General features: G+C 36.3%; 1 protein-coding gene across 1 annotated transcript in view; it reads left to right on the top strand.

Annotated features, from left to right (window-relative positions):
- COL11A1 (collagen type XI alpha 1 chain) overlaps nucleotides 1-19,296 on the top strand; it is a 131,921-nt gene that overhangs the window by 64,015 nt on the left and 48,610 nt on the right. Inside the window, exons 20-33 of the mRNA XM_066324568.1 lie at nucleotides 118-171; nucleotides 286-330; nucleotides 1,880-1,933; nucleotides 2,021-2,065; nucleotides 2,497-2,550; nucleotides 3,021-3,065; nucleotides 4,225-4,278; nucleotides 6,369-6,413; nucleotides 8,003-8,056; nucleotides 8,137-8,181; nucleotides 11,588-11,641; nucleotides 12,554-12,661; nucleotides 15,298-15,351; nucleotides 18,363-18,416. Coding sequence (XP_066180665.1) covers nucleotides 118-171; nucleotides 286-330; nucleotides 1,880-1,933; nucleotides 2,021-2,065; nucleotides 2,497-2,550; nucleotides 3,021-3,065; nucleotides 4,225-4,278; nucleotides 6,369-6,413; nucleotides 8,003-8,056; nucleotides 8,137-8,181; nucleotides 11,588-11,641; nucleotides 12,554-12,661; nucleotides 15,298-15,351; nucleotides 18,363-18,416 — 765 coding nt within the window. The remainder of the gene's footprint in view (nucleotides 1-117; nucleotides 172-285; nucleotides 331-1,879; nucleotides 1,934-2,020; nucleotides 2,066-2,496; nucleotides 2,551-3,020; nucleotides 3,066-4,224; nucleotides 4,279-6,368; nucleotides 6,414-8,002; nucleotides 8,057-8,136; nucleotides 8,182-11,587; nucleotides 11,642-12,553; nucleotides 12,662-15,297; nucleotides 15,352-18,362; nucleotides 18,417-19,296) is intronic.

Raw genomic sequence — 19,296 nt, 5'->3', positions numbered from 1 at the left:
TTTTGACACGTTAAACTTCAGCTAACATATTTGTTTTCAATTCCCTTCCCATCCATTATTGTTTCCAGCAGCAGAAAGTTTCCAGCAGTTATTTTAATGACTTTCCTTATCCTTCAGGGAGACCGTGGCCCACAGGGACCCCCTGGCTTACCTGGTGAAGATGGATCAAGAGTAAGTTGCTGTTCACACAGGAAAATCTACAGTGAATCCTCATATAATGGGAATAAGGTCATGATAAATGTTTGTGTTTTTTCTAAAACTTGTTATCCTTTTGCACAAAACCAGGGAGAAGATGGGGAAGTTGGTCCAAGAGGTCTCCCAGGTGAAGCTGTAAGCAATTCTTTCTTATTCTTATGTTTCTGTTACAAACAAAAGTCACATTCAGATATTTTTCCATTCTATTGAACTGTTCTGAATTGCAGGTATAAAAATTATTTCATGTGTTTGTATATAAAGAATACTGTTTCTGGGTGAAAGGCAAACAAATGGAGTTTTGTTAGGGTTGAAACATTACTTACAGGATTAGAATTAAGGATATACCAGCTAAATATGTACAACTTCTAGAAGCACAAATGCTGTTGCTTATCCAATTGAGTAAAATCAGTCACTGCTGTCCTTGATACATCAGAATACAGCCAAGCCTCTATTGCTTTTAAAGTGTTACCTAAATATCTACTTATTAGAAAGTAAGGCCTGGATTCTCCTCTTTTTTCACACTACTGTGCTTCATTGTGGATTTTACACTCGTTTCACATACAGAATTTCCACTCCTGCCCGTTGGAATTCTGCAGGTGCTGTCACTGCAGAGCAGAGTTCTGCATTGCAGGCAAGAAATCAAGCCTCAGAAAGGGGAATTTTACCCTAAATTTCTGATCTGCTGCTGCCTACTCACAAAGCACAAAGACATCCTTACAGTTAATGTCAGTGATTTGTGACTATAAGAGGAGGTTGGAGACTCAGTTCTGCCTACTTTAGCAGTAGAACATGAATGATGACACAATAATGAAAACTGCTACTCCTTCACATAAGTATAGAACCAAAAGATTATGTTATATACCAAAATCTTGTTCGCCTTATTTGTGAGAATAGCCATTGGTCTTTTGTGAAAGTTTTTAGGGATAAGAGCAAAAAATCTAATTTTTGTTTCAAGAATGACTTGTATATATTGTAATAAAATTACTAGCAAATTTTAATTACTTATTGGATCCTTACCACAGATATAAACACTATTTTGTATTAAAATAGTAGTGTAGAGTATGACACACCATCAGGTTTTCAAAAGAAATACAAATCTGTATGTTTCTGTTCAGGTCAGACCTTCAGGCCAAGACACAGCTGAAATTTTAGTGGAAGATGCTGTGCCAGTGTTCTGCACCAGGATATATAAATATCAATTTCCTACCTTTCTCTGAAGTGACCATAAAGAGGCTAAATCAAAGCTTGGCCTTACACTGACATCCTGTTCAGAAATGCAGTGCCCTTGAGGAAAATCTTTTATCAGTGATTTTTTCCCTTCCTTCCTTCCTTCCTTCCTTCCTTCCTTCCTTCCTTCCTTCCTTCCTTCCTTCCTTCCTTCCTTCCTTCCTTCCTTCCTTCCTTCCTTCCTTCCTTCCTTCCTTCCTTCCTTCCTTCCTTCCTTCCTTCCTTCCTTCCTTCCTTCCTTCCTTCCTTCCTTCCTTCCTTCCTTCCTTCCTTCCTTCCTTCCTTCCTTCCTTCCTTCCTTCCTTCCTTCCTTCCTTCCTTCCTTCCTTCGTAAACAACCCTGCTGCCTTCCCTTCATCCTGCCTACTCCTTACTCCAGTCCTTGGCCACTCCTGCTCACGGCATCTCTGCTCAGAAAAAACCATGCAGGTGTCACTACAGGTGTCTTCTCTTGCAGGGTCCACGGGGATTGCTGGGCCCCAGAGGGACACCTGGGCCCCCTGGACAACCTGTACGTATGAGCTGTCAAGTATTTGCAGTTTCCAGAAAGAAAAAAAGGAAGTCCCCTTAAAATTGCTCGTTCTGTTGTTTGTTGTAGGGCATTGCAGGTATTGATGGACCTTCAGGCCCAAAGGGCAACATGGTGAGTAAGTAAACTGGGAATTAGAAAGATTCTAAGAATGCTTTCCACGTTCTCTCATCCCTGCAACTATGCCATCCCTTCCATTTAATTAAACTTTTCTGTCAACTGTTTGGATTCATTATGATTTTATATGGAAAAGACAAGGCTTCTGTTCTTAGTTTCCAGCCCAAAAGCCTGACCATGCTTTCTCTCAGACTCCTTTAGCACCATGGACTCCAGTGCTTAGGTCCTATGTGTGGGCTGTTATTCTCTAGTAAAGAAAAGGTCAAGATATTCATTAGCATGAAAAAAATTCATACTAGAGAGAAAGTTGCTGGTAGACTTTAAAGAGGGAGGAACAAAGATGAGTTTGTACTCCTTTTAGCCCTGACAATGAAGATCTGTAGTGCAGAAATGCAAACCTAATGCCCTACTATTTTTTTGCGTGGTAGGGTCCTCAAGGGGAACCAGGACCTCCTGGTCAGCAAGGAATTCCAGGCCCACAAGTAAGTGTAAAAGAGATCTCAGAAATGTGATGTAATTTGCAGCAAATGTTTAATAGATAGAAATCACTAAAAGGTTAGCTTTTCATATGCGAAACTGATGAAGCTTCAAGGATTTTATAAATAATGCTGCAGATGTACCGAGGGCACTGGGAGCTGAGTTTTCAAGTAAGTTTTCAGAGGGATTTTTCAGTCAGGAGAGAAATGACTCATTCAGTGTTCCTGGAATGCAGCAGGAATGGCCACACCTGGAGGAGGGTTCTGAATAGGATCTTGTTACAGACCTACTGCCAGAATAGTGGCTTGTGCAAAGGCTCTCAGAAAACTCCTGATCTAACTTGTAAGTGAAAAAAAAAAAAAAAGCGCCACTTATATTTGCCCATGTGTTTAAACAGATTAATGAGGGACCTTTAGTCGAGTGAATGTATGTACATTGTTCTCCCTCATTTCTCACACTGGTTTCTTTCTAACAGGGGCTTCCTGGTCCTCAGGGTCCTATCGGGCCTCCTGGTGAAAAAGTAAGTTACAGCATTATTTTGTTATTTCACCGTCAGTTCTGGGCCACTTTGTTTATGAGCTTGAGGGCTTTCCTGTCTTTAAGGAATAGTAAGCTAAATTTAAATATCAGATCTTCCTGAAATCATCAAGTAAATGAATAACCAATGAATAGCCACTAGCTTTCCTCTCATCTACACTTTTTCACCAGCACAACTTCCTCCCTTTATTTTGAATTAATTTTCTGTTATTACCTTCAGAATCCCATCTACAATATTAAACAATTTGTACTTGTATGTTACTTGATTTTACGGCAAGCTACAAAAATTATTTTTCCTAATCTCTTTTTTAAAACCAAGTTTTACCTATTCAAGTCTGATTCTGTTCTTTTTTCAAGGATTATATTATGACATAACTCTGCAGCGTAATTGGCATACTGTAGTGTCCTTTGGTAGCTTTTTTCTTCATCTGTTTGCACGTTTTCTTGTGGCTTGAAACTGGTCCTCTATTAATTTAAAAAATGTCACTATTGAATTTTATGCTAATTTTATTTTTGCTGAATTCCTGCTCAATTCATTATTTTATTTTTTCTTTGTTATTTACTTTATTCTTTTGGAGAAATTAATACATTTTTAGCTGCCATTGTGCTTAAGTATTATTCTAGAAAAATGGACAAGTTTCATGATATCAGAATTTCCTAGGCTTTCAAAAAGACCTTTCAGCTATGAGCTCTGGAATTCTGCACCGGGAAATATAATACAATATAATATAAATAGATACACTGCACTCTTCGCCTCTTGAACTTGTTGATAACTTTCATTGGTGAATCCTTTTATTCCTGAAATTCTAAATAGTACTTAATTCTTTACACTGGAAAACTCTTCCCCACCTTATGTTATGTGTGTGCATTTTCATAGGGTAAGTACTGAAGCCTGTTCTCAGGCAAGCATCTCATTGAAAGTTATGGATCATTTTTGTAGGCTAAAGACTGTGAGGACTGTCCTTGCACTTACATATGGTCTGAAAATGTTATTTTGGCTTTAGTTTTATTTTTGACATATCCCTGACACCCATATCAAGGGATTTAGGTATGACTGCATTCTATATCCTTAGCTCTTAGGGTCACAAGTGTTGGACATGTTTGCTCTTGTTTTGAAGATGTGTTTGTGTTACTGCATTTAGGGACCGCAAGGCAAGCCTGGCCTTCCCGGCCTTCCTGGTTCTGATGGGCCTCCTGTAAGTAAAGAAATACTTAATCATTTGAATGTTTAACTACCTTTACTAAGGGATAAATAATTCTGGATACCTGTGTTACAAAAATAAAAAATGGAAGGGAAAAGAAATGGTAGTCCTAGTTGGCAACAGTATTATAAAATCCATTTAAAATCCCTTTATCATTTGAGCTGTTAAAACTAAGAGAATTACATTTTTGAAGGAGTTGCTAAAAGCATCTGTGGGCTTTTAAAATGTGGTCCCAGACGATGAAATGCATCTGCAGCATCTTCAAGGATGTGTAAATAACCTACTAACACACAAAGGGCCAGACACTGTTCCACTGTATCCTACCTTGTCAGTCTGGCAGAGCAAATCACCTGTAAAAAATGCTCACCACTTTTCTCTGAGAAAATATGGAACAGACTACATCTTTCTCAGTTTCCTGGCTTAAGGTTCATATTGTGTGTTTGAGGTGCCTCTTGCATTGTCTAGACTGGGACACACCTAAGCCAAACTTTGTGATTGCCAAGGAATTCAGCTTCACTCTAAGGCTGCAATTGCTCATGTGAACAGGGAGTGTAACCACTTGAGCAGCATGGCTTAGGCATTCAGCTTAAATGGAATCATTTGCCATAATGGCATGCCCCTACACTTACTTTCTTGCAGAAAAAACATTTTTTATACCACTATGAGCCATTAGACAGTGTTATTTTGGAGATCTTGTCTATTCCTCCACATGCAATTGTCCCTTACAATTTTTCTTTTGGGTGAAATCTGCATTTCTTAAACATGATTTTTAGGAAGGTTTAACAAGGTCACTGCAAATATATTGCAAGTATAGAATTGTTCCCAGGGCTCTCACAGTCTAGCCTTTTCCTGCCAAAGTACCAATTTAGTGGAGAATGTTAAGTGTGCAATGATAGTCCAGCTGAGTGCCTGTATCTTGAATCATTGTCTAAATATTTGAATGTTTCCCCTTATCCTTTCCTGTATAGTAGAAACAATGTTCATTTCTAAACACAGGCGTTATTTGTCATCTGCATCTTGTTCAACCTTCAAAGCAGGGGGAAAATGCTGTAAAAGATAATCAAGTGTCAGCACAGGTGTGTACCTGATACACTCCCCTGCTGTGCTGGGCTGATCCCAGTCAGCAGCCAAGCACCCACCTACTCACTGGATCACCCTTCCCACAGCAGGGTAGGGGACAGAGTCACCAGGGCGAAAGCAAGAAAACTCCTGGGCTGTTTAATAAGTGGGAAAAAGCGATGCACACAAGCAAAGTAGAATAAGGGATTCATTGACTACTGCCAATCTGCAGGCAGATGGCCAGCCACTTGCTGGGCAGCTGAGTATGAATGTCCTCCCTCCTCCTTTCCCTGAGCTTTTATTGCTGTGTATGACATCATATGGTATGGAATATTCCCCTGGTCAATTTGGAGCAGTGTCCCAGCTGGGTCCCTTCACAGCTCCATGCCCTCCTGCAGCCTACTCACAATTATCTGTTAATCTTTAGCTTCATTAAATTGTCTTTAAGTTTTGCAATATAAGTGCAAATTTTTTGAGAAGGGAAAACAATGGACTGGATAATGTTTTGAGTGCTGTAGTATTAACATCAGTGATGTAGAGCCAAGTCTAAGATGTAAATAAATTTTGTTTAAAAAGCAATTCACAGTTTAGAACAAAGACATAGAACATTGAAACTAAATCAGCCTTCTATTGAATCTTCTGATAAATCCTATAATTTAAAAATATTTTTAGGAATGTCTTCATGCTACAAAATAAATCACCCCTATTTCAAAATCAAAGGTGAGAGTCTCTTGCATTAAAAGCCTCTTACTGCTGAAACATTAATTAAACAGAAGGATTGGTCAGCATATTCCTGAAAATATTGACATCGAATGTAACTTTTGTCTAGTTTTTCCTTTGTTATGTAAATTTAATTGGTATTGAAAGTAAAACCTTTGCTCAAAATTTTGTGTGTCTATTCTAATACAGAAGAAATGTGGTTAATGACCTAAAATTCAGATGTTTAAATAATTGTGTTTTAATAATAAAATGTCATTCTGTAGAAATTATTGCTTTTCAAATCAGATACATTTCTCTTAAAACAGGGTCATCCTGGCAAAGAGGGTCAGTCTGGAGATAAAGGTGCATTGGTGAGTTTTAAAACTTTTCCAATTATTTACATAGATTTCAAGAAAACTTTTGGAAATTTTTCATCTTTATGACACATTTGTTGCTTACAAGAACTATTTAAGAAGACAATAGAAAACCCATGACACGTTCAAAGCATCTTTTCACAGAAAAACATATATATATATAAATATTAAAGATAGTAAATAGGATAAAGATTACTCTTTGAAATTAATGCTCATCTTGGAGTTGGCAGAGTGGCAATTAGAAGTTACACACATCTTATAAACAACTTGCAGGTATTTTGAGTTTTCAATTCTGTTGTATGGAAGCTCACAAAAGTTCTTCAGAACCTGGTCTTTTTGAAGTTATAAAAATGCATGCAAGCAAGAGGCCAGGCAATTTTTAGGTAATCTTCAACTCAGTGTCAGAGTAAAGTATTTTTTTTAACCTTGTGAAGCCCTGAAAGGGCCTTGGAGCTCCTTAAAGTGTTCTGCTTACTCAGTATTGATCTTTATTTATCCAGAATAGCACCCTTTATAGCACCTGAATTCAGTTTTCAGGGGCAATACTAAAAGGTTGTATTGTGGATGACCGGATGAGTGAATTAATAGGACATTTCAGAAAGTACAGCACCACTGACATCAGCATATTAAATTTGTCAGAAGTGTTGTTATCTGTAAAAGACTTATAAATGTTATCCTAATTTCTTAAGAAAACAAAACTTAGACACAGCATTTATGTTTTGAAAGTCCAGACTTGGCCATTTGCCAGTTCTTCCATCTTTGGAATTTACTGATCAATTTCAGCCAAATTTGACAGAAAGTTCCTTTTCTCAGAGATGTTAACAGTCCGAAACTTTCATGAAAAAACACATTGGAGAGAGGAAACAGACCTTATCAATGTCCCCATTAGTAAAAGATTTTATTACCTTTCCATCTCAGACATGGGAGAATCAGCAGAGCAGCTCAGCTTCCGTCAGAGGTATCATGTTTCAGGCTTCCTGGATTCCACCCTTCACAGAACTCAGTTTATTTAGGCCCTCCATCAGATTGCATAGATTCATGTTGAGCATCTTTAAAATACTCAGAAAAATGTAAAAAAATGAATCCAGACACCATTCAGTGTACATAGTATCATGAGCCTTTTAGCTTCCAGGCTTGGTATGTTTTGTTTTGTTTGTTTGGGTTTTTTTACACCATGATTTTTATTTTCCCCATTATTTTGATCTATATTTTTGACTTGGGCCATCATCATAATTAGTCTGTAAATTTTCTCCAGTAAAACACCACTGGTTTCTAACTGGCATATTTTTGTTTATTTCTGATTGTTTGTTCCATTTTACAATTACCATTGTTTCAGATAATTTATATTATGCATAGATGCTTCCCAAATATACAAGTTAAATCCAAGTTCACAATTCTATTAATAATTTATAGTGACATGGTGCTTTTTGATGCCTTAACTTTTCTTAGTGGCAGGCAGCCCAGTGTTATTTTGCTGTGTCATACATTATAGTGAAAGAATAAGCATTATATTCTGAAGAGAACTGCTTGCTAATCAAAAACTGTACAAAAACTGAACAAAAGTTCTTTGCTTCAATGTATTTTAGGGGCCTCCAGGTCCTCAGGGTCCAATTGGATATCCAGGTCCTCGTGGTGTAAAGGTAAGTTTTAGTTATTGGGTTCTTCCTCTCACACCTTTTGAATATATACTTGTGGGTAATTCTTTATATTCTTCCTTTAGGGTGCTGATGGTGTTCGTGGACTCAAGGGATCCAAAGGTGAAAAGGTAAATCTGACTGCAGTTAATTCTTTTCCCTTTACACTGCAGCCTCTTCTGTCTCCTTCACTGCAGTGTGCTCTATCTCACAGCAGTGAATTTATTTTTGCATTTCCCTAAAGACATCCCGAGCCCAGTGCCTAAATCAGTGACCTTCATGGTTATTTATATTCACTTTGTACACTGGTACAAAGTGAATATAAAACCTTCAGTTCTTAGAATGGTTTTCAATCCCCTTTGGACCAGTTTAGGTAACTTCTCTCTAAAGTGGCCTTGAGCGGAGAGTTAGACTCTCCCTTATTATCCCTCCATTATTAGTAGACACTGTAGTGGATATGGAGAGGCTTGTGCATCAGAGACATTTGTGGTGGCAGTACTATTTTTAATCTGTTTTGATAGAGCCATAAGATAGATCTGTGTTTTTATGTACATTGGGCAATGGCTTTCTAGGCTCAAGGTATTTTGTCCCAGATCTTTGTCTTTGCAAAGACATTTTGCATTTGTATATGCATTTTATTTGCAGTAGTGATGGACAGCCCCAGTCAGATCCATATATATGAATGTGAAGAAAGCTCTCATCTCCCCTGATACTATTAATTCTGTGTGTAGAGCTCTTCCTGGAGCAAACACCAACCCCTGGGATCTGGCCTGACTCCTGATGGTCTGCGGTGGCTGAAACTGCAGCCAGTGTTGGTTTAAAGTCACACTTCCTTCAGCACTCAAAATGAGAGACAGACAACAGACACCATCAGTCATACCTCCTGACCACAAAGGCAAACCCATTCTTGAGGCTCTGCTGGCTAATATATATATTTATATAGGTATATAGATATTTATAGATATTTCTAAAGCAGAAGTCTCAGCCTTGCCAAAAAGCCCTGATTCAGAACTTGGCTCAGGTGCCAAGACCTGCTGAGCATTTTCAAGCCATCCTAAACCACAGTTTGTCTAGACTGCATGCTCATTTTAGAGTTGCTCATTAAATCTAAGCTGAAAAAGAGTGTTTTTAACATCCATGAAGACTGGACAGTTCAAAACCCCAGCTTTTTCTTGGGCCTTATTGGATTATTAATGTCATGCTTGGACAAAATACAGGACATGTATATAAATGCAGTTCATATATCTGTCTATATGTATCTATGTATATCAATGAATACTGATTAGCACAATGTCTCCAATACTTCTGTGTTCTTAAAGTTGATCTCACAGCTGCAGTAAGAGAGTGAATTCTACTGAATACCTCCAAAAAATCACACAAAGATACTGCATAGTTAGTTCTCAGTGCTTTGGGAGTGTGTTCACAGGCCTTTTTTTACTGAAATTATTCAGCTGCCATTACATGGGGGAAAGCACTGCAAGAGAACACAATATATAACCTTACCATTTAGGGAAACCCCCATAGATCTGGAATGGTCCAGAGATCTCAGAGGAGGCCTGGATCTGTACTGACCAGTAAATGTGACTGGAACTCTTAAGCTATTTTTTGTTATCAGCAGAGGAGGAAATAGAGCATTCAGCTCTCTCCACCTACACTTACAGAATAAAATCATCTTCTTGTAGAGTTCAAAATCTGGGACCTCACTGTGAAAGCTGAAGAAGAGTTTTAGTTCATTTGGCAGCTGTTTGGTCAGTAGTTGGCACATGGTCAGTCCTTGCTAAGGGTTCTCATGTAATTATTACTGGCCATTACTGAGCAATTTTTAAAACTGAAGCTTTTTGGATGTATTCGTTACACTGCCTTTTAAATTTCTTTCTAAATTTTAAGAAAAGACACCTTAAATTTTTAATTTATGCAATATAAGATGACAACATAAAACTTTGTTTTATCGTATAGAAAGCATGGGAAAACTACTTTTAGACTGGTTTGTAGTATATTTTTTCAATGAATTATAGTGTCACCTCTTTTGGTTTTTTTTACATTAACACATTTTATTTAAAAACTATATTTATTTGTTTGATTTTTTGTGGGGGTTTTTTTTGTTTTGGTTTGGTTTGGGGTTGTTTTCTTTGTTTGGTTTTGGGTTTTTGTTGGTTTAGTTTGTTTTAGTTGGATGGTAGGGGTTTTTTTGGGGTGAAGTTTTGTTTTGTTTTGGTTTAATTGTTTTTTGGTTTGTTGGTTTTTTTGGGGTTTTTTTAGCTTTTGATGCCTCCTTGCTATTTTGAGTTGTTTACCACTAGCAGATCTACTTCTATCACCCTTTCAAGGGTTATTGTTGCATACTCTATGACTGCTTCCAAGCTGGCTTTAGCCCTGCAGTCCATCTCACTTGGTGATCAGGGAGATGCTAAAATTTTTCTGGGCCCAAGAATGAAAAAAAGCAAACTTCTTTTTGACCATGAGGATTGAATACTAAGCTTTTTTTTTTTTTTTTTTTTTTTAAGTTTTGTGTTTGTCTTCAGTAATGTGGAGCATGTTGTAACTCTCTTCTGGTTTTATTGACGGTCCAAATATTACTCAGATTTGAAGTCAGCAGTATTACTTTAGCATATTAAAAACTAATAACATCATAATAAAATGTTTTCCTATGTTTTTATTCATCACAAAGACCTTTGCTGCCATGCTACAACCAATCATCAGATGAGAATGGAATCTTTGTTGCCTGGATTTTGGAACAGTAGTTCGATGATGAGTCACACAGGATCACAGATTTTTTTTTATTATTACTGGGTTGGAAGAGACCTTCAAGATCATTTAATCCAACCCATTCTAGGCAGTAAATAAACAATTGTTATTAGAGACAGCAATAATGTGCACTGTTTTGCCACTCTATTTGGATTCACTCTTAATGCTTATTTTGTTTCTACTTTCTTTCAATCACTTCAGCCAATGAGAAGAGACAGGGCTGAGCATTGCTGGGTATCAAACTGCTGTATAGTGATCACTACTTTGTTAAGTTATAAGCATTATTATGTTTGAGGTTTGTGTCAATATATTGAGATGTTGCAAGCAGTCAACTTTTGATTCCTTTCATGATTCTATTAAGGCACTAGATCAAAAGAAAAACTACTTAAGATGGAAGTTCTGCTATCTAAAGAATAACGCTGATTTATTTGTTACCAATTTTTTATTTAATTAAATGGATTATTAAAAAGAATGATAATCAAAAACGAGACTTAAGAAAGGACTTCGCAAGACAATTCATATTAAAAGAGAATAATGACGTTGTTTCTACCTTTAAATAGATTTTTGAACAACTGCTATTGAGAATTTTCTAACTGAAAATTATTTTGTGTAGTGCACTGGTCTACTTTCTATAAAGCAGTAGTAGCCAGATTAGATCTTCTGAAGTTCCCACTTTATCTACACAGATTATTTTAATCTGTTGTAAATTTATTTTCTTACCTTTTTTTGCAGGGCAAAAAAAAAAGTTCCTCTATATTGCTAAGTCTTTACCCGCCTTTCTGCCTTTTTTAGGGTGAAGATGGTTTTCCAGGATTTAAAGGTGACATGGGTCTTAAAGGTGACCGGGTAAGCATTTATTCATAGCCCAAATACTCTGAAAAGTTTACATGTTACTGTTTTGAAAAGAATACTGAAGTGAACAAAAGTACTTAAAGTAAAAATAAAATAAGGCCTAGAATTTATAAATAATTCTATTCTCTGTGCATGCACTAATCCGATCCAGAGATGGTTCTTGTGAATCAGAAATGGCACAATCATAAAGAGGAAGAGAATGTCAGTCTTGAATATCCTTTTCACTGAGCTTCTTCCTAGGAAATCTCCTTTTCCAGATTCCAAGATCTCCAGTATTTGCCTGAGGAAAAGTTATCTATCTAGGATAAATCTATTTAGGATTTCCATTCCAACCCAGCATTTTGCATATCTCTGTCAAAATGCTGTTTATGTAGCCCAATGTGCATTTACTTCCCTTCACAGGAAGTGTTGTGGAGGTTGTAAAAAAGCTTTTCATAAGGGGTTCCTCCCTGTATCTGTAGTCTGTATACATAAATAACTGTGAAGATAATAGGCACATAAGTACTTAGACAAAGACAATTTTTTTCTATGGACTGCCAGAATGCCTTCTCAAAAATTTAGGAAAGGAAAAAGAAGAATATAGTTTCCAAATACAGCTGTCTTCAAGCAAGATAACTAGGCTCTAACACACTGGAAGTGATATTCACTGTCTAATTTTTATATATTTGCATTATATAATGAACAAGAGTAGTCACATTTTCCTAGTAGGAAACTGGACAGGGCTTACAGCAACCTGATCTCTTTGGAGATGTCTCTGTGCACTGCAGGAAGCCTGGATGACCTTTAAAGGTTCCTTCCAACCCATTGTATGATTCTATTCTCTGTTTAAGTTTACTGCAAATTTATTTTCAAGTAATTGTAGGTAATCTTTCCAGTATATGCATGAAGGCCATTGTTGTATTTTAGGGAGAAATTGGTCAGCCAGGTCCACGAGGAGAAGATGGCCCAGAAGGTCCAAAAGGTCGAGCAGGTCCATCTGGGGACCCAGGTGCTGCTGGTCCAGCTGGGGAAAAGGTCAGTAGCCAGAAATCAGCATAAACAGGTCATTGCCTCATGACATAATCTCCATCGCTGAAAAACAAGCCTTCAGAGCTGCAAAATCTTTTTGTGACACTACTGCAGCAGACCACCAGAGTTCCCATTTGATCAAAGATTGGGAATTCTTGTCTTGTAAGTCTACAAGACAACAAGACTTACAACTTGTAAGTTGTAGTACTCCACCAGCACATAAGGCAACTCCATTGTTATCCCAAATCACATACAGTGCATGCCAGCTGGGGGAAACAGTGCAAATAAAAGAGCTGGGCACAAAGGATGAGAAAGGTGCTGCTGAATAGTGAATTAATATTGAGTCACATTACAACAAACAGTGACTTGGAATTTTTTTTAAAATGGAAAACTTTTCCTGGATAAAAATCCCAAATAGGTTTGGCAAAAGGGAAAGGGGTTGTTAAGCGGAAGCTCTGATAAAACGATGCTGAAAAAAGTGAGATCAAGCACAAGGTACAAATCTCTGTAGAATCCTGGCTTCAACAAAAACCATTTGAGTTTGGTATAAAGTACGGAAAGGAGGCTCAGAAATGTGTGTGTGGGTACTGTCAGAAAGGAAAGGGGATTTCAGCACTGGTAGTATAAGTAACTGGAGCTGTATGATAATATAAAATAATGTAAAATGATGGTTCAGAAATGTGTATGCTATATATGTGTAAATGTATATCACTTAAGTGAGAAGATGCAGATGAATATATTTCCCTTTAAGTTTTTTGGTGAACTATAGCTTCAATTCTAGTTCTCTTTTGAAAAAAAATAATAGGAGGGAGGGTGCATAAACCAAATCAAAACAAAACAACCCCTTTTTTTTTAATAGTTGGTAATTTTTAAATTCAAGTTAGAGTTATTTTTAGTTCTTATTCAAATTACTTGCTATTAATATAGGTTTTCAACCATTTCTTCTTCACTGTGACATATTTGGGACTCTTCCAGTATACAAGTCAAGAATCTGAAGCCCTGAATATTAGAAGATACTTGAAAAAAGTTGATGTTGATAACACTATTAGCTGGCCTTAGAATTTTAGACCTACAGTTTTCCCTTTTCTACAAATATTTACAGTTTTTCTTGCCCACTAGAAGGCACACATCTTTTGTGGGTACTATGGATACTTGGACAGAATAGAGTGTGTCAGAAGGGAATACTTTGGTGTTATTCCTGTGCTATTTATTTTAGTGCACAAACTGGAATAACCATCGTGAACTTTTAGATCTTCCCACAATATTTGGAAAGTCTGTAAGAGCAGATATAAATGTCTTGTTCTCTTGTCATTCTTATTATGTATTTAATGCAAATGTACTATTCTTATAAAGAAAGTAACGAAATTGCTGCAGTAGTTCTTGTTCTCTGTGTGCATCATATTCCATAAGAAAATACCATTTCCCAAGTAGGTCTAACGCTGGATTTGCTTGATTAATGAAATCTCAAATGGGGTGGCAAAAAAAATAGGAACATATCAGAAATGAGGTCATAATAAAAAAAATTCACACTCCCAACCTAGGCAGCTTGACTTACTGACTCAAAAAATCAGGGACAAAACTTTCACTGAATCTGGCAAGAGTTGTTTGATGTGCTGTCATGCTGCAAAACATTTAAATCATTGTGATGCATTGTGGCTTGTTTCAGGGTGGCAAAAAACAGGCAGGCAGCATTATGACTAGTTTCTTAAATGTAAAAATTGTTCTCAGTAATGTCTCACCACACAGATGTGCTTACATGAATATGATAATACTCAACATATTTATTTATGCTGTATTTTTTACCAATAGATATTTTGGGGAAAATTTCCTTCTCCATAGGAAGTCTCTCCTTCCTATTTTATGTCATCTATGGTTACTGCAGAGTACCATATGATAATTTACAGTCATCTTTTCCACTGAGATCTTCTCTAGGACTTGATATTCTAGAACATAAATTCTTCCCAGAGTTCCCATCCTGCAAAGTCTGAAACTACTTTCCCTTGCCTTTGAAAGTGGCAATCCATCACTCATCCTCTAGAGGTCTAAAGAGACTGACTCAATGGAGTAGGGTACTGCATTTCTTTTCTGGGAATGCTTGATGTCAGTGCTGATCAGTCTTTTCTGAATAGAGCAAGTTGGTAATAGTTGTTGACAAATCCATTGTCAGCAAATAATCACTGGGGTATAATTTATCATAGTCTTGGTTTAGAACTATTCAGAAAAAGAACTGAGTCTTCAAATGCCTATTCATCAAAGTCAGCCATCACAAAGTAGAAATTAAAAATAATTTCTTCTCACTTAAACCTATTAACACCCTGATTTTTTGGAGAATAACAGTTATTTAATGATCTCAACCACATAGAACTGCATGACACTTCATAGAAGAAAAAAAACTTTGAGGTTTTGGTTTCTCGGGATTCATTCATTGGAGTGGGATTTTTGTTAAATTTTCGTACTCAGCCCACTGGTGATTAATTATAAAAATGAGAAATTGATTTAATTAAATACTATATTCCATGGAGTATCATCACTCTATGTTGTGGAAAGATTACTTTGTATAGATGCTTGCTGAACCACAAAAAAGGATACAGTAAAATTTGACCCTGGATACAGTAAAATTTAACACTGCCTTCTCATTGCAGGGTAAGCTTGGTGTGCCTGGACTGCCAGGGTATCCAGGAAGACAAGGTCCAAAGGTGAGCTATAAATGAGCTGTATATTGAGTGTTTTGACACTGGTCACAGTGCAGTTATTTCATTTCTGTGGTTGGGGAAGCAGGGTGTGCACACCAAAGAAAGGGCCGTTTTTCTCATTTTATTGACTATCATATTCTGAAGTAAAATCCTTAATAATGTGGGATTCCATATATCAGGCTCTCTTTATGGAGCACCTCTTCTTCCTGTTCTACCCTTTAGCATCTTCTCCTGAGTTGTGTTGTGCCAGCACCAGACTGCCATGCACTAAACTGGGAAAGGAAGGAACTGGTGACGTTCTTGAGAGAGAACAGGCATTTTATTGACTAAATGGATGCTGACAATGATGGGAATTTTCAGCGTGGTACAGGGGTTCCATTAGTGTCATTACTGCTTCTTCCATGAAATAAACCATATTTCTTTGAAATTTACAAATTGAAAAATTTGAAATATAATTTACAATTTTTCTCATGTTTTCCTTTCGTTTCTTTTAAGACAAACATGAAAAAAACACAAACCTTAGTTAATTTAAGTGTCTATATCTGTCCTTCAGCTACTTTACGTATTTGGATTGCATTAGAAAACCACACAGGGACTTCTGGTTTTAAACAATTTTATGAAACAAATTTCTGTCAAGTTCATCCTAACACATCTTTAGGAAATAGGCATGGTAAATGAATTTCAGGATCTCTTTTCTGAGATTAGAAAGAAAAAAGATGGAATAAAAGCAAAGCTCTACAGACACTGTGTAGAGGAGACCATTAGGGAAACATTATAGCTCCAGCCCCTCTCAAAGACCTATCTAGGTAAATATCACAAGAAAAAGAATCCCTTACCATTCCTACACATCTAAGTAATCAACCTGCAGTAAAATCCTCAATTCTGCTCTACTTTGGGTTTATTTTTATGTCCAAATTTGAAATTATGAGGTATTTTGGATGAAATACAACTTCCTGGCTGGCAAAATGTTTTTCTGACTCTGCCCTATAGTTTCACCCTTTTTAGTCAAGTGAATGGACTATCTGAAAAATGCTTATTCACTGAACACTGCATCAGTGAAAAATATTGAAATTATCTGTGGAAAGCACTCATGGAAACTATTCACATTGAAAGACACAGGGGTTTTGGCTTCAGTTTCTTAACTCACAATGTCTGAGACTTCAGTCTCATTATTCTCCTTTGGAATTGTCTTAGAAAAATCTAAGATATGAGTATTGCATTATTCAGTTCTAAGAATAAAAATTATGTAATATTTCATATAAAAGTTGATAGATTATTTTTTCAACAAAGACTTGATCAAGAACTTCCTTGCATTAAATTTTTATCATGTTAAAATTGAAAATAGTTCTCAAGCTGTATTCACTGTTGCTCCTCTAATTTGTTGCTTAAATGTCCAAGAAAGACTAATGACAGCTACAGTGGATAACTCACTAGAGACTTCTTTGGAAACTGAGTCACAGACCAGTTCAAGTTAACATGAGGGAGTGAAAAAAAGGCAGCAGAAAATAATATTAGCTATGTAAAGCAAATAGGAAATCCTGTCCTAGTATTGTCAAGAAAGTTGACATCTTTCTTTTTGTTGATATTTGCTTTTCATTTTTTTTACTAAGAATTGTTTTCAGAGTACTGCCGTTGTCTGATAATTTTCAGTACACTTTTTTTTTTTCTCCAATCCAGTCCTCTTGATTAACAATGTACATGTAAAATATTTATAATCTAGTCATGACTACTAGTGTCCCATGGTTTAGTCTAGTTTTCTCCAGCCTTTTAATTTTAAAGAACATACTTGGGCTTCACAGACTAGAATTTTTAGTTTTGTTCTTATATGAAGTTAGAACTAATGAAGAGTTAAGAAATAAGAAAAGAAATTAAAGGGAAAGGAATATAAAAGGGAAGGGAAGGAAGAAAAATATTACTTTTCTGCCACCAGTCAATATCAATTAAGGTTTCATTAGAATCTGTATTAGTGAAGTTGTACTGCCCCTAAGTCTTTTTCCCTAATTGGAATGATTATGTAAAACCAGATCCATTAGAGGAAAAACAGGAGTAAGAACAAGAGGAAAAAAAAGAAAAAATAAACAAAATTCATTTCAAAGGGGACCAAGAAATTCTATTTTAGGTTTCTTTTATATGCATTTATTTGCCACTTAAATGCTGGCAGCAAGCTGCACAGGCATAGGCACATTGTGACAGCAGGGACTCTGGCTAGTAAATTTTACTAGTAAATTTTACTAGTGGCTGGCCAAACCAAACACTCTCTTCATTTTCATCCCCAGTCAGTTAAAAGTATAATTTATCATGATTATTGCCTCTTTGCCTCCCCAGTTCCTTAGGAAAAATTAACATGTTGGCAGGTAAAAAGTCTGCTGTCCCACTGAACCTCTGTGCCAGAAGCAAAGAAGAAAATAATAACTGTTCCCACTGGACTGGGCAGTTAGCAGGAAAGGGGAGGAAAAAAGGAGGAGGATTAGAGCTGGGAGCAGTTTCAAGTCAGATAATCTCATAAATTCTGCCTATGTATGAATTGCATGCATCAGTTAAATGAAACTGTCCGTTGGTTGTCTTACAGTGAATAAAGTACTTGAAGTAATTAATTTACAGCTCAGTAAAGTGAATAGAGGATGTGGCAAATCCTTACCATTTTTTGGATTTTTTTAAAAAAAAATTATTTTACAAGGCTTTGAGACAAGGCTTTGTTTGTTTGTCTTCATTATGATACAGTTATTTCTAGTGGACTGTTACTTATAATTACTTCCCTACTTTAAAAAAAGGTGCAGATTTAAAGAATATTTTTATTGTCAAATAAATGACAAATAATGTCCATTCTGTACACTGATATTTTTTTTTTAATGCTTTCTGGACTCGAGGCATTATGGTAAGTTTATTTATAGCTGTCACATTGCAAGCTTGACATGTACAGTGCACATGGAGTTGTGCTTTATGTGTCTGTTAAATGTTGTCTCCACTGTTTTGCTCTTGACACCCTCTGACATTTGCATTGATTTCTTACATAGGGCTCAACTGGATTTCCAGGATTTCCAGGTGCCAATGGAGAGAAAGGTGCAAGGGTATGATAATTCATTCTTGCATAACACTTAATTAACTTCTAAAATTTAGTGCTGGGGGAAAAGACTGAAACTTAAAGGTACAAGTTACTATCTGAAGAACAATAGAAACAAGCTTTTCACATTCAAGATGGACCTCTATCTTTGTGTAAAACAGGACATACTGAGGCACTATTTGCAATTCTTTAAGGTATTAATCTAAAGGTACAAGAACTTGGACACTTTCCTGCTGCACATACTGCCATAATTACATAATTTGAAAAAGAGAATAAAAATCATCTTTGCTGAAGGGTTTGGGGGCTTTTTTTTGACAGTATAGCTGAGTGAGTTGGCAAGAACTGTTTTCCTGTATCCCATGAATTATCCTGCTACCATACAATTTACTCTCAAGGAAATTCAACTTGTATTTCATTAATATTCCGACTTGCCACAAAAGGGTTTTTTTTTAAGGCATAGCTTCAAAAAGGCTAAATATACCAGGCAAGATGAAGAATGTGTACTATTACTTGTATTAAAAAAATGTAAAATTACATCTTCTGTTGCTTTGTTCACTTGAAGCAGATGAGGGGAAATGTGTTAAGCATGTTCTTCAAGCTATAACAATTAAAAATAGATTTGAAAGAAGGTCACCACTGTTGTCTCTAAAACTTAATTGAATACAGCAGGGTATGTTAGAAAGTTGGTGAAATTAAGAGTCAGAATTCATAGCTGATAGCAGCATCAAGTCAAACAGGTAATATATATTATTATTATTAAAGCAGAAATTCATTATTTTAAGATTAAATATATGAAATCCAATAGCATTTGCATCACTTATGTATGATTTAAATTGTTCTTGTATTATTTTAGCTTAGATAAAGATGTATTGTTATATACAGGCACA

Source organism: Sylvia atricapilla, chromosome 9, assembly GCF_009819655.1.
Source record: "Sylvia atricapilla isolate bSylAtr1 chromosome 9, bSylAtr1.pri, whole genome shotgun sequence".
Taxonomy (NCBI): Eukaryota; Metazoa; Chordata; class Aves; order Passeriformes; family Sylviidae; genus Sylvia; species Sylvia atricapilla.
Note: the sequence above shows the minus strand (reverse complement) of the source record. Positions and strands in the feature narration are given on the sequence as shown.